This window comes from Pteropus vampyrus, unplaced genomic scaffold, assembly GCF_000151845.1.
Source record: "Pteropus vampyrus isolate Shadow unplaced genomic scaffold, Pvam_2.0 Scaffold11, whole genome shotgun sequence".
Taxonomy (NCBI): Eukaryota; Metazoa; Chordata; class Mammalia; order Chiroptera; family Pteropodidae; genus Pteropus; species Pteropus vampyrus.
In genome coordinates this window covers 8915389-8941251 of record NW_011888792.1, presented here as the reverse complement: position 1 = coordinate 8941251, position 25863 = coordinate 8915389, and the positions used below count along the sequence as shown (strand labels likewise).

At 32.7% G+C, this 25863-nt stretch overlaps 1 protein-coding gene across 6 annotated transcripts in view; it reads right to left on the bottom strand.

Moving 5' to 3' along the window:
* POLR3G (RNA polymerase III subunit G) overlaps positions 1-25863 on the bottom strand; it is a 32637-nt gene that overhangs the window by 2909 nt on the left and 3865 nt on the right. For 3 of the 6 annotated variants that reach the window (XM_023523250.1, XM_011377913.2, XM_023523245.1), the window contains exons 2-7: positions 23699-23858; positions 21331-21460; positions 15543-15599; positions 13679-13729; positions 8266-8348; positions 4501-4647 (exon numbers count right to left, since the gene is read on the bottom strand). In XM_023523250.1, the coding sequence (XP_023379018.1) occupies positions 4501-4647; positions 8266-8348; positions 13679-13729; positions 15543-15599; positions 21331-21460; positions 23699-23815 (585 nt within the window). In that variant the 5' untranslated portion in view covers positions 23816-23858. Of the gene's footprint in view, positions 1-4500; positions 4648-8265; positions 8349-13678; positions 13730-15542; positions 15600-21330; positions 21461-22879; positions 23037-23698; positions 23859-25863 lie in introns of those variants that run through there. The other 3 variants (XM_011377935.2, XM_011377927.2, XM_011377918.2) reach the window with 3 other exon arrangements.

The following is a 25863-nucleotide window of genomic DNA, read 5'->3' as shown; positions in this document are numbered from 1 at the left end:
CAGTGTATGGGCTGTCTTTGGATTCTGACTAGAACAAATTTTTTGAGACAACTAAAAAAATTGGAACATTGACTTAATATTTGATAATATTAAGGAATTATATTTCATTGCGTTAACTGTAATAATGATATTGCAATGTTATTAAAGAGCACTTATTTTTGAGTACCTACTCAAATATTTATGGATGAAATGACACAATACCTAGGGTTTGCTTTATAATAATCCAAGGCGGATGGGGTTGGAAATGGGAGGACAGAATTGGGTGGATGGATGAGTGATTGAAAGGTCAACTATGAATTAATTGATCATTGTTAAAGGTGGGTGATAAGTCCGTGAATGTTAATAGTCTCTAGATTTTTGTTCATGATTGAAATCAGACATAATACAAAATTAATCTCTACATCTCTACTGTCTACAGCAAGAAATATGATAGATAAGAAATAGAGACTATTTCCAAAAGAAAGTCTCTTGGATATCAATTTATTTAATGCACGGTGGGATTATATATATAATTTATATAAATAATGCAAGAAAGGTAACTAATATTATTCAGATGAATATTTCATTACTTTGTCTTCTCTAAACACTATGTTTCTGTATAATGCAAGAAAGGTAACTAATATTATTCAGATGAATATTTCATTACTTTGTCTTCCCTAAACACTATGTTTCTGTATATGGCTAAGACCTTTACCATTTCCAGGAAGTTGGCCTGGCTCCACTGGTGCCAAGAAATCCAACAATTCTGGAAACCGGCTGAAGCCTGAGGCCAATGTATGGGGGAGGAATGGCATGGTTGATAGTTCAATTGAGGCTGCCTTGGAAATGACATCTTGACAAGGACACTTGTGTGGAAGTATAAGCTAGCCACTTTGTACATAAAAGTGGAAATGAGTAAGGAAGGGATGCTCTACTATTCCAAACTGAGGATATGCCACTTGTCTTTTAGACATGACTACCTCCAAGTATGTCCAGTGATTCACATTAGATAATTTTATGTTAGTAACCTTGATACAGGTAAAAGTGAGAACTTGCTGAAACTGATGACTTAAATGGTTCTTGGGTTTCATTTGAGCCCTTGCTTTTATCTTTAATTACAATATTCAGAAGATTGAAACACAAAGAAAAAAGTCTATATTTACTCAGTTTTATATAGATGTTACATAGATAATTTGCTCCATTTTATTCTTCAATACAAAATGCTTATCAAATCCTTAATACATTGGGTAAATTAATTAGCATGAATCTTTCATTAATTTCTAAAAAGAACGACCAAAAAAAAACTTTAAATCTAGAAAGGCTTTAACCAAGATCCTGTTTCCATCCCTCACCCAGCCTCACACTCAGAACATATGTCATAGTTGTTTGTTTCCTGATGTTTGCTGTTCTTGTAAGGAGAGATCTTAATTTCAACACAGCTCAAATCAAGCAGACTATAAACAGCATTCCAAAAGCCAGTCTTGTCTAGAAAACTGGCTCATACCCCCTTGAAGCTAATAGCACTCCACCATCCCCAAGACCAATTGTGACACCCAAAAATGGCTGCAGACATTACCAAATATCCTGTAGAGGACAAAATTACCACCAATTGAGAACCACTGGTTTATAGCAACAAGCTTTCAAACGTGATCCAACCTTAGATCCTTCTAATCCAAGCAATTGATCTTTGTAAAATACAGATATGATCATACTATTCTGCTGCTTGAAATCCTTCAGTGACTCCCCATATTTCTCAGCCCGGCATTCAAGACCCTTCATTCATCTCTTCAGCTTCATTTCTCCACATACTCCCAACTTACACTCTCTAGTCCAGCCATATTGACTTACCTGGCCAAATATACTATTAGGCCACACTCTCATCACTTGCAAGCCTTCTCCATGCTTTTTCCTCTATCTGCAAGTCTCCACTCCATTTTTCATCTTGATCTTATTTGACTAACTCTTCAGATCTTATAAAATGTCTTCTTTGAGACATTTCCTTTGACATCCCTAAAATGGAGTTTGGTGCCCCTCTTACATGCTCCTATAGCATCTTGTACTATTACATCATAGAACTATTCACTGTATTATACCTGTCTCCATTCTCATCTGTCTCCCACTAGATCAAAGTCCTTGAGGGGAGCTATATCTAGATATTCTCCTTGCCTAGTATAATTCCAAGTATATACTCAGTGTACAATCACTAAAGGGTGAATGAAAAAGAATTTATTATTAGTCATAAGTATTATAGGGTAACTAAAACTTTGGATATGGATTCAATCAATCAGGGAGATTGCAGAGACAAAAAGAAGTCCAAGGGAAGAATTCTGAAGGATACTGACATTTAAAGATTAGAAGGAAGAACTCAAAAGAGACCATTAAAGGTACCAGTAGTGGGGGAAAAACAAGAAGTGTGTCAAAAAACAAGAGAAGCAACCATGTTTATCTATGTATTGGCACCTAGTACAATGCCTGTAATATAGCAGATGCCTATAATTACCTTAAATTGTTAATTTAAATAAAAGAAATATTTTGCGAGCAGTGTTAAATTGCAGAAAAGCCAAGTGAAACAAACACTAAAATTTACTAGTGAACTTGGCAATAATTTCAATAACATAGTTGGAAATCAGACTAAAAAGAGCTAAAGGAAAAAAAGAGCTAAAGGAGGGGAGGGGAGAAGTGAGCAACTGATGACAGCTAATGAGGTCTTCAAGAGATAGTACAAGAGTTGGAGAAGGAATGTAGGGAACATATTTTACAATGGGAGATGAACATGTTTTAATGCATGAATGAAAGAGATAAGTAGAAAAAGAGGCTGAAAATATGGAAAGGGAAATAATATGAGGATTATAGTCCCCAAAGAGGGAAGGACAAGTAGTCCCAAATAGGATGAAGGACATTTCTTCCACTGATAAAAAATGAGGAGGAGGAGGGAAGACATTTAGTCTGCAAGCAGAGGACATAAAATTAAGGGAGTTTTCTCTTCGGGGCTTTATTTTCTGGAAGAAGGTGCTATATTTATCTGCTAAAAATGAAAAAAGGTACTCAAGGAGAGGGTTCAAAAAGAAAGAAGATCTAAAATACTTTCTATGGAGAGCTGAGTTGACAAGAGAAACAGAAAATGTGTTAGCCAGCAAAATGGGGCTAGTGTTTTTTTGGTGGCATCAGTTTTTGTGATTCTTCAGAAAAAGTCAAAAGGCAAGTCTGGAGAAGAAAAGGAGACAATGGAATTGTTCAAAGGTTGATTTGGTCTAGAGTATACGCTGGGAAACTGAGAGACAAGAGCAATGGCAAGAAAGAAGTTGAAGGGTAAGCAAGGGTCCAGGCTTGCTTACCCTGAAAGAAATTAAGAGAGGAACTAATAGAGTGGAAATAAAGGATCAGAGGGTCTGTCAGTCTCAATCATATCAAAGTGCAGGAATAAAAAGAGTAAATGATTTGGAAAGAAAGTTGGAGACAAATGTGATGTTTAGTTTAAAAATGTTTAGAATTAAAATTTATTTGTAAGAATAAACAAAGAATAATTAGGAAAATCCTAAAAAGGAAGGGTAACGTGCTAAAAATATTAACAAATAATCAGAAGCTTCTGTTCATTGGAAGAGCTTAGTGATGGTTCAGATACAGATCAATGGAACAAAGTCCAGAAATGCATCTAAGTAGATGCAGGAATCTAATAGTTGATAGAGGAGAATTTCAAATCTATGCAGAAAGCAAATTATTTAATAAATGAGGTTAGCAGCTGGCTAGCATCTTGGAAACAGATAAAAATTCCTTTATAGCAATATGAATTTCAAAAGAATCTAAATTTAATGCAAAATAATTAAAGCATATAACGAAGATTTCATAGTTGGAATGGTTTCTGGTAAAGAAAGATTCAGAGTGTGTTGTGAGAAGCTGAAATGGAGTGAAGACAAAGGGCACTGGAATGGAGAAGAAAATCTGTGTCAGGCTACTGCATGAGGTGTTTACAAAGTCCCAAAGAGGATGTGACCAACAGTTGCCCTACTCAAAAATATCTTGACTGACTCCAGCTTACTTTGAAATACACCATGTTTCTAAAAGCTGGAAATCTAAAACACTGAGTTTTGACCCACTCAGATGCCTGAGGTTGGATTATAAATGTTCTGTTAGTGTCACATGCCCTTTAGGATTGGAAACGCGATGTGCTGCAGGAATTCCCCCTCAGACATACAGGACTAAGCCCTTTACTGCGACTTAAAATTTTATGTCCATAAACCTTAATTAATTTGATCAATTTCCTTAACTTATGGACTTCCACTAACAATGTTGCCTATCAGGTCAAATTTACTTCCTATAGTCAATTTGGCATCATTATAATTTCAGTGCTATAATAATTCTCTTGATACAAAAGAATTGACGTCAGTAATAATAATATGCCCCTGTTCCCATTAAATTGCTTTTTGTTTGTTTATTCATTTTAATCTATACCATATATCTGATTCCTTATTAGATAACTCTTAAGCTTGGTAACTTTGATACCCTTCCAAAATAGACCATTACCTCTTCTTGCTCTTCTTCATCATATTCCTCTTGTTCTGCAGCTTCATCTTCATCATCATCATCACCTTCTTTACTTTTCTCTTTGCTTCCTTCTTTCTCATCATTTTCCTCATCTGATTTCTCACCATCACCTTTCTTTTCCAATTCCTGGTATAAATAAGCTTCATTAACTTATATGGAAACCACTAGCCTTTGACCTCCCTGCTCAACCTATTACCTTATTCTAATCCTCCCTTACCAACACCTCCAGACCATCACATGGAAAATTGTGATGTTATCTCAAGAAAATTGTGAGTTAACTCAAGAAGGGAGGAAATCACTGTCCTACTATGACACCAGTATTTTCTTTGATTTTGTTACTTCATAATTTGGTCTCAGGTAATTCTAGAATATCAGCTCAAAAGCACAGTACATTAATTTTATGATTTCTATCCTATCTCCCTCTAAAATATTGAATTGACTCAGTTTATGGTGAAGAACTTTTAGAATGTTATTTTGTTTTCCTTCTAACATAAAGGAGAAAAGAGGATGCAATGGTACTACTTCAAAATGTCTATGTTTTAGTTTATAAGTGGAATTACTTTAAAAAATATCAATTCATATTGGGCTGGATTATCCTATTTGCAGATCATCCATGTCCTTATTTCTCCCTCTTTATTTACTTCCCATTTCCAGGAATTTTGCTTGTTAAGATATCTGGCAGGTTGAGAAAAAAAATAAGATTAAAACTCAAATTACAGTCAACATTAGCACTTATTAACAACTCTATGAGAGGAAGCAAAGGAGGTGCAGAATTAGAAAAGCTTTGACTGCCTAATTCTACTGATCCACCCTGTTAAAATCACTATGCTATGCTACACAAATTTAACTTTAATACACCTTTATATTCCTATTACAACTACCAATAATCTTTTCCATTTGATAAAAAGTGATCTGTTTTCATTTCTGTCACCATTCATTTACTAAATTGTCCTATGCTTAATTTGTACAAGTGATAGAATTTCACAAGTTTTCTAGGAGGTGGGTACAGAAATAATTTCATATATTAATATTCGTAATTAAGGCATGTGATCTTGTTAGCTAAGATGTGACTATCTTTAAATAGTAATCAAAACATTAATTCATAAATTTGCATATACTCCATCCTATTATATTTGCTTAAAACACGCTTTATATTTGGAGTGACTAGAATTTAGCTCTTCCTTTACTGGTTCTTAAATATGTATTTTTAAAAATTCCTTTAATTACAAATTTGAATTTAAGGTAATCAAGAGCAATAGAAAGACTACATCAGATAAACTCAGTTTTTAATGAAAATTAAAACTCCACCTTTCTTGTCACCTCACCCTACTCAGGCAGAACAAATAAAAACAAGATAATTATGTTCATACTGACCCTGAGTTACCTTTTTTGTTTTCTATTTTAATCAAACCATGTTTGGGCAGTTAAAAGGGAATTATAGTTCTATATTTACTTAATTCTGTGCAAGGTATACACTGTATCTAAAAATTCATGCCATTAGCTATTATTTCTCAATTAACAATAGAGTTATTTAAACCAGTTATGTAAACATATTTTTTAAATATAAAATCCATTCCATGGTACATAGGGACTAGGAGTCTTCATTTCCATTACTGCCACCTCAAATAAATAACCTCAAATTTATTTCTACCACATATACCTAAAACTCATAAAGTACTAAATAGGTTAACAAATAGCAGATTTATACAATTTAAAAAAATGATCTCAGAGCCACACACATTGTCTCATTACTTCATTCCCTTTGTGTTAAGCTACTCGTTCTGGTTCATCTCTTTAGTAGTCCCCATTTTCTCTTCTGTGAGATTTAATTATTTACTCCTACTACTTTACATTTATATTTAATTTAAAAATAATGTAAATAATATAATGAGAAAACACTTTAAAACAGTTAATTTATGGACAGGAAACAGTTCTTTTAGTTTAAATTCTTTTTGGCCAACCCATTACAGAGAGAGTCTTCTGTATGTCATGCAGAAATAGGAAGCTCAAATATTAGTATACTGCTGTCTGGTTATTCACACATTAATCATGAAGTTTGACTGTATGTTGCTCCCTCTCCATCCACATTAGTTTTATTACAATAAAACTTACAAGTGCTTTTGCTGAAGAAATGAACAGTAACAGTCATCTGGAAGCTAATTTTGCTCTATTAAAACTGCTAACTCATTGATTTCTAAATTTAATACTCCAGTTTTAAGAATATTTATACTGAAAAATGTGTTTAAATGTAGGAAATAAGGAAACACAATTTGTCCTGATGAGAAACTACAATTACAGGTCCAGATCAATCTTCCTTATAGCACATGTTATCTTAGCAACTTCATTCCAGGAAGCTTTAAGAAGAGTCAGAATCTGTGTTTAATCAATACAAATTGGCTAGGTCTGCAAGCCTATCCATCATTCCACCACAGTTAACCTTGACAGTTAACACTATATTTCAACCATCTAATTGGCTTTATTTTCAGCTCAAGTATTGGTAAAAGAATAAAATAGCAAAAATATGAGTTTCTCTTACCAGGTAACTGTCAACTTTGCCAAGCAATTAAGAGTTTTAAAGCCTTAACTTCTCATCTGTGAGTAAAGAATAATTTATACCCATCTCTCTTTGTTGTAATAAAGTCTTAAGGACAGAATGAATATAAATAGTTCATCAAAGAACCTGGTAAATAGTAAGTTCTCAATAAGTGTTAGCTGCTATCAATATCATCATCATCAATACATTGACAGTGGGAATAAATTGGTATACCCTCCACAGAGAGTGATATGTTAATATTTATATGTAAGACAATACATGTAACAACTGTCCCCACAAATCCACTTATAGAAATCTAACTTACACATATGAAAATTACATACTTAACATGAAGTCACTGTAGCATTGCTTATAATAGTGAAACACTAGACAAGATATAATGTCCATCAGTAGGAGATTGATTAAATAAATTATAGTTCATTGTTATGGTGCAGCCAAAAACAAAAAAAAACGAAAAAAAAAACAAAGTAAATCTAACAGACATGGAACCATCTCCAAGATACTTTTAATAAAATGAAAATGCGAAAGAGTATATATGACCTTTCATCATTTAAAAAAAAAGAAAAACTGTATCTGCTATACATAAAATATTTCTGGAAGGATATATAAAAAACTGGTAATTCTGGTTGTCTACAGGATGGGAATTGGGATAGTAGGGACCAGGATTGGATGGTAAATTTTCAATTAATTAACCTTTCAAATTTTATATCTTTCTGTTTTTGAAACATTAAAAATAAGAAGATACAAAAATGTTTCCTAAGATATAGTTTGCCCTCAACAGAATCTTCTATACTTAAGATGAGACAGAAAAAAATATATTAAAAAAAGTACATATACAATAAGAGAAAAACTGAGAGGTTTTTAAAAGAAATACATTTTAAGTACATAACTCTTTTATGTTTCTTTCCCATGCATAATTCAAATGCAAGGGGAAACAGAGACAGTGGTAAAAGAAGCAGGTGATAAAAGGTGAGGTAAGTTAACAGGTGAGGGGTAGAAAAAGGGCAGGATGGAGCCCCCATATCTCCCAGCGAACAATGTTCATACCTTTCCAGCTATCTGTGTGCTGGGCTTGGTTCTGCCAAATCCGCGTTATTAAAAAGTGAAAGAAGGTGGAAAGGTTGAAGAAGGCAAAAGGAGGTATGACATATTTTCAGTTCATTCTTACAGTAAGAAGAAAAAAAACTTACCTCGATTTTTTTCAATACATCTTCAGTATTACTGAGTGAAGTATCTTTGCCAGTATCTTTTGTCTTTTTGGAGCTTGGGCCTGCTGAAGTAAAACCACTGATAACACATTTTTCTGTAACAGCAACTGTGTGTTGTATTTCTTTGCCTTTTAATATGCTCTCTAGAATAGTGATATGTCATACCAGGCAGTCACATCATTTGCAGACTGAATTAATTTTCTTAAAGAATGAACAAAATAAATCAGCACACCTCAACAATTTTCTATGAGAAGTAAATGATAATAACTTAATAAGATATTTTCTGAGAATGCAAACAAATATCTTTACACAAGTACTGAAAATCTGTACTGGCAATTAATTTCATTCAGGCCAAAATCGTTACCTCCAGTAGAATCACTATAGGACCAGTGAAAAGCTCTCACAAATGACTATCTGAACTGGCTTCTTGTTTACTAGTTAGTGTACTTCATTTTAACTAGGGCCATTTTACTGAGTTTGGAAAATAAAAAAACAAGTGCAATATAAACATGTATTCACCAATAGTTAAAGAGATAAGAAGTTATATTCAGTGCAACATAGCACTATATTTGGAATGAAGATTAAAATAGTTAAAATGACCATACCCAATATGTAAATCTGAAAACGCAAAGCAATATAAATAAAATGTTTTACAGACCTTGGGATAGCTTTTTAAGCCATATAAAAAATGTAGCATTTTGAGGTTATTTTGAAACTGAAGAGACTAGAAAATTATTTCACATGTAGATCATACCCTATCAATCAGTTACCAAAGCATTATGATATGCTACAAAACTGTCTCATTATGATTTAAAAAAGTATTACAGTCTGTCCCCAAATCAAAACTAAATACATAGAAATTACTTAGTAACGAAAGGAAATATGGCTCAGAAAGATGTAATTGTGTTAAAGATTAACATTTAATCTGCAGAAAAATTTTTACATTGTAGTAGTTGACCCATAACTAATGGAATTATAATTTATAGTGTTATTCCAAATTGCCACATGGGCAGTCACCAAGCTCAGAACTCCCAAACACATATAGTAGTGAAGTTTTGCTCAAACAAAAGTAATGGTTAGATTTAATGACGGGTAACTTTCTCTGTTCCCCTTGAGGACAAAGACTGTTTAATTTGAAATGTAGTACATAAAACATAGTATCATAAATGAATACAATCTGAAAATATAATATTGATGCCAGATAACATTAACTAAGAATGTAATTTACTCATACCATTATCTTTTCTGAGTATCTTTTATCAAATTATTCTTCTCTAAGTACCTTTTATCAAATTATTTCATTTTTATAACACATAGGTCTATTAAATGGATATTTTAGAACGTGGTCAGGTAAATAAACTCATCAAAAATTACTAATCTCTTAAATAGGAAAGTAAGTTGCATATTCAAGTCCACTCGGCATCTTTTGCTATTTATCATTCTGGTTTTATACAATGCCTAATCCTTACATGTATAACTAGAGAAGAAGTATCAAATTACCAAAATTTGTTAAAAGACTGTTTTAAAACATTAACATGAATTATTTTTCCATCTTTGGTCAAATATGTGCATATGTTACAATTTTTGTTTCTTTCAACACCTGCCAGTAGGTGTTTCTTCAAGAAAAAATTTCAGCCTTTGGCCCTTTTGGTACTATTCATTTTCATATAAATCGATGGAGCCAATTTTAATAAAAAGGATAATAAAAGCTTATCAGGAATAAAACACAAAAATTATATAATATGCAATAAAAATATCAGCTCAGAATGGAAAAAGAAAAGTTTTATTGTTTTAGTTTTTAACAATCCTGGCACACTGGAAGCTTTTACTAATGATTACTATATACATGAAGTTCCAGGGATGAGCAGTCAGTGGGATGTATTTGAAAACATCAATTCTTCCAAATCAAATTCGTTTTTTTCAGCTCTTTAAAGTCAGCTACAAATTGAGATGCACTAGGACATGCACTAAGCCAAGGGTCTAAAAGATAACTGATAAACTATCATATCTCAACATATCCTGCACTCAGTCAAGCTACGTATTCTTGTATACTGGTGCTTTGAAATAAAATATACTTCCATTTTTATATACATGTCAAAACTTACCAAATTGTGTATTTCAAATATGTGCATTTTATTGTTTGTCAACTATATCTCAATAAAGCTGTTAAAAAGAAAAGGGAGATCTCTTTCAGAGGACAGAAGCAGAAAGAATACCTCCTAACTCATTCTATGAAGCCAGCATTACCCTAATACCAAAACCAAAGAAATATTAAAAGAAAGAAAACTAAAGACTGATATATCTCATGAATAGAGATATAAAAATCCTCAACAAAATATTTTCAAATCTTATTCAACATACAGAAAAAATTATATACCACAACCAAATGGGATTGATCCCAGACATGTAAGGCTGGTTCAACATTCCAAAATCAAATAATGTAATCCATCACATTAATAGGTTAAAAAAGAAAACTCACATGATCATATCAATAGATGCAGAAAAAGCATTTGACAAAATCAAACTCTAACTGACAAGGACAGAGTGAACTTCCTCAACTTGATAAAGAATATCTACAAAAAAACCTACAGCTGCATCATACTAAATGGTGAAAAACCCAGTATCACACTTAATGGTGAAATATCTGACACTTTCCCACTAAGACCAGGAACAAGGCAAGAGAGTTCCCTCTCATCACTACTCTTCAACATTGTACTGCAAGTACTAACTAATGCAAGCAAATAAGAAAGGGATATAAAAGGTATACAGACTTAGAAGGAAGAAATAAAACTGTTGTTGTTCACAGATGACATGATCATCTCTGTAGAAAATTCTTAAAGAATCAGCCAAAAAACTCCTGGAACTAAGCAATTACAGCAAGGTTATAGGATACAAGGTTAACACACAAAAGTCAATCGCTTTCCTACATACCAACAATGAACAATTGGAATTTGAAATTAAAAACACTAATACCATTGACATTAGCTCTTCCATAAATGAAATACGTAGACAAAAATCTAACAAAATGTGTATATATCTATATGAGGAAAACAACAAAATTCTGATGAATGATATCAAAGAACTAAATCAATGAAGAGATATTCCAGGGGCATAGATAGATTCAGTATTGTCTGGATGTCAGTTCTTCCTAACTTGATCTAAAGATAAAATGCAGTAGTCTCAATCAAAATCTTAGTAAGTTATTTTATAGATATTGACAAACTGATTCTAATGTTTATATGGAGAGGCAAAAAGACCTAAAATAATCAACACAATATCAAAGGAAAAAATAATGTTGGAAGACTGGCATCACCTGACTTTAAAATATGCTATAAAGATATAGTGATTAAGACAGTATGGTACAGGTGAAAGAATAAACACATACATCAATACTCTTACCATGCAAGCCAACAATCATTCTCCTTGATATTTACTCAAAGGAGTTGAAAACTTATGTCCACACAAAATTGGATGTTTATAGTAGCTTTATTCATAATTTCCAAAACTCGGAAGCAACCAAGATGTCCTTTAGTAGATAAATAAACTGTAGTACATCTAGACAATGGAATATTATTCAACACTAAAAAGAAATTATCAAGCCGTGAAAAGTCATGGAGGAAACCGAAATGCATATTACTAAGTGAAAAAAGTCAATCCGAAAGGCTACATACTGTATAATTCCAATTATTCTGAAAAAGGCAAAACTATGGAGTCAGCAAAAAGATCAGTGGTTTCCAGGGGTGGAGAGACGGGTAGGATAAATATACAGAACACAGGATTTTTAGGACAGTGAAACTATTCTGTATGATACTATAATGGTGGATACATATCATTATACATTCATCCAAAGCCATAGAATGTACAACACTAAGACAGAACCTTATGGTAAACTATGGACTTCGAATGATTATGATGTATCAATGTAGGTTCACCGATTGTAACAAATGTACCACTCTGGTAGGAGATGCTGATAATGGGGGAGGCTATGCATGTGTGTAGGACAGGGAATACATGAGAAATCTGTACATTGCTCAATTTTGCTGTGAATCTAAAACTGCTCTAAAAAATAAAGTCTATTAAAAAAAAAACAGGGCCTGAAAAAATAAGAGGGGGTATGGGGGAACTGTCTTCTCTTAGTTATTAATCCCATTGTTCTTAACCTCTCTGGCCACTTCCCTTTTTCTCTCTTTATTCTTAGTAGCAAAATTCTCCAAAGACTCATCTATGCTAGCTGTCTCTATTTCCTAAACTCCCACTTGCTGTTTAACCCATTCCAATCTGGATACTACCTCAGCGAATCTTTTAAAAAAGTTCTCACTGAGGTCAGCAATGATCAACGCGGCAGAAATAAATTTACATTTTCCAATCTTTATCTTATGGACCTCTCAGCAGCACTATTTAAGCTCCTTTAACATTCTTGACCACCTTCTGAAATATTCTTCACGTCTGTATACTTTTGCTTCTGTAACTCTACCCTCTTGTTTCTCCCTCTCCTCTGTCTCTCTCTGCATCACCTTCCTTTGATGATTCAATTTCTTCTATCAGCCATTAAGTTTTGGTATTCCTCCAAGCTCAGGCTTAGGCTCTCATTTCTTCAAATTCTTTAACTTGACTCTATATCCATCTCATCCTTTCTCATAGTCTCCATCATATCTATTCTGAGGACTACCATCTTCATTTTGAGGTCCATCCCCATGTATCCAGCAACATATTAAAAAATGCTACCTGTATATTTTTTAAAAACCTTATATATCACTCATGAATTAAACTTACGATTTTCCCTCACCAACCTGGTTTTTCTCCAGTATCCCTCCTCCAACTTCATGTTAGTAAACTACCCATCCTTCCATCTGGAGTCTAATTCCATCTCCTTGAAGAACTCTGTCCTAATCTCCCAATGAGGACAGCGTGTTTCTGTTTAATGTTTTCACTCCGTTTGATTATAAGCCCTACAGGGGCAAAGACTGTCCCCACTGTGCTCACTCATTCCTTTTAGCACAGTGTCTGGCAATATTTACTCAGGAGAATTATGAAAGCATAACACAATGGAAATTTTCACTTTGGTATGTAATGTACAACATAAAGTTCTATTCTACCAGTGTCCAAATTTTACCAGTTCTAAATGTTTTAGTTAAAAACATAAAATATTGCCATTATATATAACCATTAAAACATTTCAAATATGCAAATAAAATTATCTACATAATTGAAAAGTCTTTCTTACCACATCAAAATTCCATAATTAAAGAAAAAGCTTTAACAAAATAATCAAAATGCCAAACATATTTTAAGAGAAAGCATTCAGAACATCTGAGTATAACTTCAGTTGACAATTCCATATTAGAATTTAAGCAATAACCTTTTCCTACCTGGATTATTCTATTAGTCAATGTACCTTTTTTGCATTTTTTCCTTGGCATCATCTCTCTTGGGAGTCTTCTCCAATCTGTGTGTACAAAAGAAGAAATATAAAAATTGCAGTTTCCTCTAGAAATTAGTGGCACTGAATATAACTATTTAAAGAACTTAGCAGTTGTTCAAGCAATGAAAATAAAATTTCTTAATATCTAACTATACAGATTTAGCCTGGGAATGAAAATATAACAATAATACTTTCTCCTATGAAGAAAAAGTATTCATTAAAATAGCTTTGAAATAGTGTTATAAAATTTCTACAACATTCTTTAACAGTTATACAGTATTTATATAATCAATCTTAAAGATAAATTTCATAACGAGAAAAATGTAGAAAAATATTTTTCTACATAAAAAGTTTGGGGTATGAATATTTATGATATAATATTGAATTTAAAAAGGTTCTAAAACAATATGTATAGAATCCCAGTAAATAAACTTAACATATAAATATTTATATCTATATAATATTTGTGCAGGAAAAGCTCTAGGTTGGGAACAAAATATTACAGTAGTTTTTCGTGGGTATTAGAATAAGAGATGTTTTTCTTAAGCATTGTCTATTTATTATTTGACTACCCTATATTTTGTAACTTTTTTGTAGTTGATATGTATTTCTTATGTAATAAAAGATTTTTCAAAAGTTAAAATATGTGACCAGAATCCCAACATATGCAAAATTAAATATTTCTATTACCTAAAAACTTTAACATTAAAAACAATTAGCTGTGTAAAAGTAAATTCCCTCCAACAAATAATTTTGCCCATATTAGCTTAAACAAGTCCTCTAATTTGTCACCTTCTTTTAATTTTTAAGCAGAGTTAATCAGAAAAATGAAGCAATATAAAAATAGATTAAAAACACTGCCTGCTAATAAAAAACCTCAGTGTATTTTGTAGAAAACATTTATATCTCAAGCTATTTTATCTGAATAAATTTTGCTTTGAAATATATTTCTGCTTTTCCAAACAACTCATAATCATGAGAAAGTATATAAAAATAATCATTTAGGAGATGAATATTTATGTAGGGGAAAAATGAAAGATCTAAGAGAGCGTTTCCAGGGGGACTCAACCTTATCAACAATCAACACTGAAAACAGCACTGTAACCCGTGAAAGCAACAATGCTGTAAATGCCACTTATGTTTTTATATAAAGGCAGTTTCTATAAAACGCCAAGGACAGAGATGTCAAAGGAAAGTGACTGAAAAATGAGTAGACCTAGATCCTAGTATTACTACCCAAGTTATCCTGACAGGTCACTTCATTTCAATGGCAACTGTTTTTTATCTGCAAAATAAATGCGCTGGATGAGATCTCTACCTCTTCTACCTAGTCCATATCCAAGGCAAACATGTGAATGTTGAAAAAACTCTCTTAGGTATGGTTTTGTTGAAAAGGCATCTGAACAACTAAAATTAGTCTATGTTTGCTTGAAAGAAAGGATGATCCATGAATTTGGCTTAAAACTCTTTAAAATTAGATTTATTTTTTCTTCAAAAGCTATAAAATCACTCAGGAGCAGGGAAATGAGGACTATTGATTCTACAGATTGAAATTGTGATTGTGGCAAGTTAAAATGGAAAACTCATATGGGTTTGGCAAGTCCTAGTTTATAAAAAACAGCATTTAAAAACTTCCACAAAAACACATCAAATTTTCCATGTTATAGTATAAGAATCTGTTCATCTTAGTTTTCAAAAGATATCTATTACTAATTACAGGAAAAGAGCCAGTCTCTATTTTGCTATGGAGAAACAGAAAATTTGTACTAAAAAAAAAAATATGGGATAGGAAGATAGCTTTTAAAAATTATTTTCACATTTTCAGTTTTATAATTACCTGGTATCCACTCTTCTTTGTACACCTTCATATATCTTTTATTATATCTTTCAATATCTAGCAAAAAAGGAAAAGGTATTCATTAAACAAATTAAGAATAAACCTGAATTTAAATCATTCCTTTAAAATGATTGAAAACACCAGATAATATCTTTTACTTCACATTCAGGGAGTTTCCTACAATTATACGTAATGTTTTCCTGAATACATACTGAAAAGTTCAATTGTATATTTAAGAGTGGCAAAAAGCAGCTGGGTATGAATGGCTGGGGGTTGAGAAGAGACATAAACCCTAATTATGGTTCTTAGAATCAGATGACCTGACTAAACTCTGAGAATATTCACAAAAGCCCAAAGCCACATCAAGAAGCCGCTTACATATATGGATAAGGGCAAGGAGGTCTACTCAGCATCTATGGTTTTCTTCTTGTGACACTGGCCTCCAGCTCCCAATCTTCAAACCTTGTGTAACTGTGACGTATTAAATACCTAAGTGGGAAGGGAGGGCTGTTTGCTTACCTCCAGCACTTATTATACACATTCAGTTAGGCTTCTCAATGAGCTATATTTCATAACCCACTGGGGAGGATGGGAGAAAGGATACGAGTAGGAGAGGTTAGACTCGGATGATGCCATGAACGATCAAGTCACAAGCCATCCATGCAACCTACTGAGAATTCTGCAGGGACCTTCTGAGCTTGCCCCAAATTAAAGAGCCACAATTATAGCTCTTGCTTCTGCTTTGCCCATTTTGCCACAGGGAACTCCCTTAATGAGGGCCCAAACCCTTTCCCAGCAGCACAAGCTGGCAATCACCACCATCATGCAATAGCTTGAAACAATGGATCATCATAAAAAGTGGTTTAGGGAAAGTAATACAAAAGATTAAAATATAAAAATCAAGACCAAAATAGGTACTGATTTTTTTTCCACATTAAGAAAATGCTTCCAAATAATACTAAGACCATGGTGTTAGACAAAGATAACTGAAGCGGATCACAGACCAAGAGAACAGGCTTTTCTGGGTATTTAACTGTTTGATTTCATGCTTGCTCTCATGTTTTTCATCTGTAAAGTCGGTATAAATGAGAGATTCTCAGCATTTGCATTTAAAAATTTTCTCCAAAACAGATTCTATATTTTGAAGAAATTCAACGTAAGTATAACAAAAAGCAGTTATTACCATTTATTACCTGGATCCAATGAACCAATTTTTATATGTTTAAGTTACTTTCAAATAATTTACAGAAGAATAAGAAATACCGAAAATCAACTACTGGAATTCAATTAAAAAGAGGCAAATGATTTGAATAGACATTTCTCAAAAAAAAAAAAAGATATACATGGACAAAAAGTACATGAAAAGATGTTAAACATCATTAGTCATTAGGGAAATCAACATCACAATGAGATACCACTTTATACCTAGCAGGATGGCTAGAACCAAAAAGACAGTAACAAGTGTTGGCAAGGATGTGGAGAAACTGGAATGTTCATACGTTGTTGGTAATATAAATGGTGCAACCACTCTGAAAAACAGTTTGGAGGTTCCTCAAAATGTCACAGAGTTATCATATGACCCTAGATATATACTCAATAGACATGAAGTATGTCCACACAAAAACATGTACATGAACATTCACAGCAGAATAACTCACAATAGTCCCGAAGTGGAACTGACCACAATATTCATCAACTGATGAATGGGTAAATCAAACATAGTATATACAGACAATGATATATTATTCAGTCATAAAAAAGAAATGAAGCATTGATACATGCTATACCATGACAAACTCTAAAAACATTATGTTAATTTAAAGAAGCCAGTCACAAAAGGGCACATATTATGATTCCATTTATATGAAATATCCAGAACAGACAAATCACAAGAGACAAAACAGATTAGTGGGTGCCATGGGCTGGGAGAATGGGGGGTCGTACTAATCAGTATCGGGTTTCTTAAAATCAGTAGTATTGGTTCCACAATTCTGTGAATACATGAAAAGGTACTGAAGTCTATACTTTAAAAAGTGAATTATACATATGTGAATTTTATCTCAGCAAAGCTGTAATTTAAGAAGAAAGAAAATTATTGAAAATTTTAATAAGAAATTAAATATAGTAAACCCAAATTTATATTCCATCATTTTCCTGGATTTGAAGGTATATTTACCCCAAATGGGCAACATCTTTCGAATGCAGCTAACTAGGTTTTGTCATACACAAACCCTGAATATATGCAATTCGTATACCCTGATTCCAGATTTCAAATATATCTTTAGTAAGTTCTAATTTATTACTTCTGGTTCTTCTTCTTACACCTGCAGCATCCAAATATAATACTTTTAAAAACTTTGATGGCTCACACGTTTGTGGAAGAAAGAATGGCCCAGCCATCTTCTTAGGTCTAAAATTGCAAAAACATTTTCATTATTAAATTTAAAATTACTGATTAACATGATTAATCCACTAAAATGTTTCATTTCTACATAATCTATTTTGTTTCAATCATTTTTGTCTTTACCATCAGCATTTGTCCAATTATAAATGACATCAAATAAATTTTGGTACATTAGTATCATAAAAAGAAAAAATATGGTCACATGTGATTTTAGCAAACAGTATGTTCCAGATTATTATCACAAAATATTATGTAATGATGTGCTTTTCAAAGATTAACTATGTGAGAATACCATATTTCCCTTTTATCCTTAGAGATATATCATTTACTCACTGATTCTTGAGTTTGAGAAAATTCATACACAATATTGTCATCTGAAGACCTGGTGTGAGATTTTGCTTACACAATCAATTTCACCATCACCATTAGCATACAGAGACCTGCTGTCTCTTAGTGTTCATCTCTTGATTTGTCTAGTAATTGTGAAACATCATCCTCTGTCAATTTTCTTCTTTTTGCCATTATAAAGAGAATATTAAAAAATCTAAATTCTCAATTGTATTCTATAAAAGCTAATTCAAAAACAAAACAACTACAAAGACAAGAATCTCTAGACCGCATTTATATCTTCTTAAAAATTAATGTAATACTTTGGGCAACACAATAGGAAAACTAAAGGATACAATAGGGATGATTTACTTCAATACTGCATCATCCTTCTATACAATTTTATTGTTCTTCCTTTTTTTTATATTTTTAGTCTTTTTTTCCAGTATAGTGGAAAATAATGAATGAATAATAATGAAATAAAATCTACGATAATAAAACAGCAAGATGTTTCAAGAAGAAGGAAAAATAAGATTACTAAGATTCTCAAATGCATTTTAGATTTATAAAAGGGTTAAATGGGCTGATACAGAAATGCTAAGATAAAATAAGTTTTCTTTTTTCAAAAAATTCTGTTTGTTCTTTGGAAGATCTCCATGAAAACATAAAAGTTATGAATATCAATCATTACATATAGTAAGAACTATTCAAAAAGAAACCCAAAAATTAAAATAGGGTCACATGGACCCTGACGGTATACAGAGAGTTAATAAACCAAACAAACTCCATTTATTCAATAATAGAGCCTCTGGCTATATTGCAGGTAAATGTATAATTTCCATTAAGCTTTAGGTTCTGAAAATGGCTTACAGAGCTATTGCCACTGTTACTCCTGTTTCTACCTCAGAGGACCACAGTGGTTTAAGAACCTGAGCTGAGAACCATTGAACCAGATGTTCTCTATGTACCCTTGAAGCTAAAATTTGTTTTTCCTTCATTATAAAAATAATAAATTTCATTGCAAAGAAAATACCAAACACTTCTATAATTCTAACCAAAAACATTGTAAACAAACTTTGAAGACAACATAAAATATGTTTACTCTGTGCCCTCCATTCTTTGTCAGTGCTCTGAGCCACCAGCCACTTGATTATTAGAAAGTCTCGAGATCTCATACCCTACTTGCTTGTCCTAGTCTCCAGTGATTTAGTTTTTACATTAGTTCATAAGTCTCTCTTTCCTACAGTACATTGGTGGTGAGTGATGGGAGAAGCCTGGTAAAGGTGTAGTGATGTAACATAGAATATGTCTCCCTCTGATAGTTGCTTACTTCTGTTCCTTCTAACCAATTTTTCATTCATGGTGTGTATATTACATAAACACTATATGTACATATGTATGCATATATATATATAAAATTAACCTACATACCTACATATGTGTATATTATGTTTTTTAAAAACTATTTTCAACCGTAGTTTTTTTAAAAACACATTATATGAGGAAAGAGAAGTAAACATGAAGATCTCAAGGAGAATGTACTTGTACTAATTTGGAAAATTCTAGATGAGTTCTCTCCCGAATGAAACAGAAGTAAAAGATTCCTTATATTTTTAATTACTGTATCATGAAGTTATCAAAGACAAAGGGCCTTTTGATCCAGGTCCAAGCCAACCACACCCAGAAATCAACAATGAAATTATATTCTTAATGTCTAAAAGACTCACATCAATGCTTCAATATTATACACTTTAAAATTAGACGTGTGCTTTAATAACAGCCACATTTAGTTAAGCAAATCTGTCCCACAGTCTAGAGAAAAGACTAATTTAAAAGTTTCTGAAGTAAACCCTATACAATTATTTTTTCCAATAAGAATGAATACTTATTAGTTCATTTAGTATTACTTTTTAAATCTTTAAAAGGAGAGCTTTAATTTCAGTTTGAACTCAAATAGATAAAAGCATGCAACATAATCATGAAAGTAAAAACATTCAGTATTTTTGAGGTAAATCTCTTATCAAACCATTATACAACTTCAAGCAGTTACGTTTTAAAAAATTAAATAAACTTATCTAAAAAGCTTCTTATAATTACAAGCACATGTAATATTATTATATAAGACTTCCTTTTTGACTCTTAGCCAATTCTGTCTTTTAGGGAGAGGAAAAATGGAATGCATTTTCAATACTAATGGAATGAGATGATACTAAATGAATTTCTCATGTTTTAGTGATGTTGTTTTGAGAATTCAAGAATGATATCGATTTCTCTAATTTCAACATTCAAGGGCAGAAACTGAAAATCAATATAGTTCTGTTGTGCTAAATAACTACTCAGGAATGGATGATCTTCCTCTACAATCACTTCCCACTTCTAGAGTGAGACTGTCAAGCCTTCTCCAAGTGAATTTCTCCTCTCTTTCTCTGGCATAACATGAATACGTGTTTTATATTCTATTATATCTGATATATAAATCAGCCAAAATATAGTCAAAGCATTTAAAATTTTTAACCAAAATATGAAATCATCAGAGACCTGCATAAAGATTTATGTATAAGGATAGTAATCATGGCATTATATACACATATGAGGAAAAAAATTAGAAACGACCTTAAATTTAACAGCAGGGAACTAATTACAATCAATGTTGTAGCCTCACAATGGAATACCACATAGTCATTTTAAAAAAATCCAATTTTTTAAAAACAACACATATAGAAGAAAAAATCTGGATATAAGGTAAAATATTAATAGTATTTTAATCTAGACATAAACATTGTAGGTGATTTTTATTTTTAGTATTTTTTGTTTTTCATAATTTTCATTGAACATATAACACCCCTATTCTTATTTCTTAAAATTACCGAAATTTTAAATATATCAATTTTAAAAACTTTTTAAAATATCAAAAAGTTTAATATATATTTTCTGTTAAATCAATATAAATACTTTTTCTGACTCGAGTCAATCAGCATTAAAAGACTATATATCTTGTGCCAAAAACTTGTTTCGTCTGTATACACTGAACCACAAAATCAGAGTCCAAATACGCACCTTGTTTTTCTTCTGGTGTTTCTATAAAATAAGGCATTCTTTTCATAGTTTCTCTCAACTCCTGTTTCAAGGCGAGCAAATAATCCTCACCCTCTCCTGTTTTCAGTGGCACTGGTTTATAATCTGTATCCTGTTTAAGTTAAAAGACAATGGGATTTTTAAATAAATTAAATATTTTAATATCCCTTTTGCCTGTATTCTGGGAAAAGTCAGTTTATTGAAAAGCTACATTTTACAGGTACTAAGTTATACAATCAACTTAAAGATGGTGAGCTTCCACAATCTAACCTTTTAGCTCATTTCCTACTTTGCTCTTATTTTAGAGGTAGGAAAGATGTTTAATTTTCCTAATGGCCCTAATTTTCCTATTGACCACACAACTTATCATTTTGTCATATAGTCTGATTCTATAATTTAAAAATCAAGGCACCCAAATGAGAGTAACTGCTTTCATCTCCAATTAATCTCAGTCAGTGGTGGTGGTATTGGTGGAAGTGTTAGCATTAAAAAAAGAAATAGTAGCAGCTATCGTTTGGCAAGTGGTTACTATGGCCAGGATGGACTCTACTAGGTTTTAGCATCCATGATCTCATTTAAAGTATCATTGATACTTCCCATTTTACAGTGAAGAAACTGAGAGGTGAACAAACTGTAAGCCCATATAACACATAAATGGCAAAACAGGAGTATGAATCTACCGCTTCAATTTAAAAAACTTATATGCACAAACGCATATGTATATATGTGTGTATATATATTCGTAAAAAAGTGGGTCCCCAGGGTACATAATAAAGACAGTTCTGGATTCAGAGGCTAAGTTTAGGATACATTTTCAAAACTTCACTTCGAATTTATTCATTAATTCTATGACTACCTATTGAGTGCCTACTATAAGTCAGACATGGTCAGGCAAAGGCGAAACCATTATGAACTAGTCAAAGCTCCCTTCACATGGAGCTAACATCCCAGGGCAGAAAGATACAACAAATTAGTAAACAAATGAGGTAATATATAATTTCCTAATGTATAGTTACAGTGATATGAAAAAAATAAGGCTGAGTAGAGGAAAAAGTGACTGACAGAGTACATGGTGGCTGGCCTACACAGGGTAAGCAGGCCCGACCTCTGGGGGAAATCATGTTAGAGCAGAGATCTGGATAAAATTGGGAAGCCACCCATGCAAAGACTTGGGGAACAGATCCAGCCAGGGTAATCAGCAAAGGATAATGCCTGAGGGAACAAGGACGCCAGAATGGCTAGAAAGAGAGAACAGTAGTAGGAAAAGGGTCAGAGATATATCAGGAAAGCCAGATCAGACAAGAGCCTCTTAGTCAACAGTAAGGAATTTCAATTTTATTCCATGTATAAAACAGTATGTACTAATATTCAGAGTGTTTAGAAGTAATCTCACAGATGAACAATAGCTTGTTTTAAAAGAAAGCAGTGTAAGGTAACATTATACCTATACCTGAGATATTTATCTTTGTTTTCAGGCTGTAGTGAATATCAGAAAGGCAAAATATGAAAAGCAAAAGTTGAGACTCCTTACATGAGACATCTAGATCCCCAGATACATTTGTCCAGGGTCCTTGACTCACATAAATCTTTCAGCAAAGGCCTTTTCCTTTTGAAACAAGGAAGAGATTCCTGAGGGAGTATCCGGTTATTTATAAATTTTTCATTGTTATACTTCAGCACATGAACATCTGGAAACGTAAGCTTACATTTTAAATTAAATATAAAGCAAAAGCATTAGATTAAACATACCAATTAAGACTGCAGCATACTCATTAAATTTAAAAGCAACATTAACTGTAGTCGAAGCACTTATATTTTGAGAAACAGCAAAATTTAAATTGACTTTAATAAAATATGGAAATAATAATTTTTAAAAAGTTCAGTGGGAAATAGGCCAAGTGGTATCTAGGAAGCAAAATTATATTCTATAGATGCGAGATGAAAAGAAAATCATTAAGTGAAAGTCTGGTACAATGGGAACTGAGGACCACTGTAAAACCTAACTTCGCTTTTAAAAATGTTCTTTTAACATTGGGCTGTATCAGTAACAGCAATACAAGATGCATGAATTGAAAAAAAAATTTAGTTCACACAGTATTGAATATATTCATGGAAAGATATATACAGTTTTGTTTTCTATATTTTAAGAAAGCATTCTGAATAATAAGAAAAGGTTCAGGGAAGAACAGTGGAAATATTCAAATTAAAGGTAAGTGAAACACGTGCTTTCTTACTTTCTTACACTTTAGGATATTATAACAATATCATATATTCAAATCCAATAGAGAATTTTAATTTTCTCTGAAACATGAAAAAACACATTGTGAGAATTTGCTGTTAATGTACTTACAGGAAATAGTGGGGGTGGTTTCAGTACTACGTCAGGTAACTTTTCACCTCTGCTAAATCCAACTGCTTCAATATTGAAGGTATAAGCAGCACGTCCTCTTCCTTTATTCCCAGCCATTGGAATTAGTTATACCAGAAAAGTGGGCAAATTCTGAAAGACACTGTTAATGAATAAGATTTACCGGATCATATGAAAAAATGAAACTGACATTTTAAAGCCAAATATACTCGACCGCTTAAGTAGCATAGCTGATTTAAAACATTTCTGGAAAGCAAAACTTGTAAAAAAATAAGCATGTGATAAACTGATTCCTGAACCCCTCACATCTAATCATGTTTGGCAGGTGAGGTGATGATGGCCTCAACTATCTCACCCAGGTCCTGGGTGGAGGCTGACCTTGGGTCTCCTTTAAGATGCTGTCTCAACCACTATTCGGCCAGTTGATGCAATTTTCTCCACTCCTCTGTGGTTTTGCAACAAGATCTCAGATATACATAAAAATGTCAACGAGGAAGGTCGAGCTAATGAAGAGAGGACATTCAACTCGATGACTATCAGCAGTCATACATACTTTAAACTTTTTTTTTTTATCCTAGAGTTTGAAAGTTAGAAAGGATCCTTGAGATCAAGTCCAGTGTCCTCCTTTTAGAAATGGCAATGGACTCAGTAAGACCCCGAAGAGTTCTGTCCAAGCAAAAAAAAAAAAAAAAATTTAAGTTCAGAGAAAAACATCTGAAATAGTTAATAGTTAAAATAAATCTGTATTCTCTTTAACTTTGGAGACAGTAGATATGTCACATACTCAAATCCTGTACTGAAATTCTGGATTGTCTGAAACATGATTACACTATAATATGAGAACTGAGCCAAGCAGTGCATTCATTAACAGGGATTCTGACACTAAGGCTCTTTCACTACAACTCTGCATCCGTAGTGAAGGTTATAATGCCTGCTCTTCAAATCTCTTTTCTCACTGATAAGACTGAATATCATTCAATCCTGTGAGCCCAAGAAAGCAATAGTATGCTCTCCTATATCACTATTAACAATTTCCTCCCTTTTTTCCCTTGCCATTTATTTGTTAGGAAAAAAAGAAAGAAAAAACAGAAAAAGGAAAAAAAAAAAGTTCATTGTCCATACAATGCTTCTCCAACTTTAAGGCACATGTGAGTTACTTAGATACCTTGTCAAAATCTAGATTCTGATTCAGCTGGCCACAAGCAGGGCCTGAGAACATGCATTTCTAACAAGCTCTCTGGAGGTATCAATGCTGCTGGTTTGCACCCCACACTTTGAGAGTAGCAAGGCTACACATTTTCTCATAAGCTAAATTTGAGTGACTGTATACATGAGATGTGGTTTAATACATTCCTCTATTCCCTGTATATTTTATAAATGGGTAGACTAGAGGCTTACTCTAATTTGTGCTTGATTTTTTTGCAAGAATATTTAAAACAGATACTCTGTTTTTTCCACATCAGGATGCACATGAAGTGTCTGTCTCAGTGACGGACTCTGGTCAGTGGGTTCAGGTGCTGTCAGTCTGTTTCATCTGGTATAGAGTTCTCCATCCCTTTTGAACCTAATGATTTTAGCAGCCCTTGATGATCCACTATTACTTTATGGATTGTAATGTGGTGACATACAAATTTTATCATTCTTTCTGTATTTAGTAACTGGAATTCTACCAGGAATCATTTCCCCTCATCCACTGTTTAGTTTAATTATAAAATACAATTCATATAGGAAAGCTACTTATTTTAATAACCAAACTCATTCCAGCTGTTCACTCTAAAAGAGAAAGAAAATATCCAAATGTGCTTGTTTTAACTGCTGAGTCACTAAAGCATACACTGAACCTACAGAAAGCTCATCTCTCAAGTATGAAAATTGCTTAGCACCTATTACACCTTAATTAAAGATTAAGAAAAATTCTAGGTTATGTCTCCCAAGCTTGCTTGATCAGGAGAATTACCTGGAGGACCTACTGAACAGAGTCTCGAGTGATTCTCAAGTCCTCAAACCTATTACACCAGAATCTTTGGAGGTGGGCCCTGAGAAGCAGTTTAGAAAACTCACCCTAAAAAGAGAGTATATTAACTACCATTGCTTGATGGAATAGCTCTTGAGAAATAGCAAACGCTGCTGCTTCTAAACGTCTATAT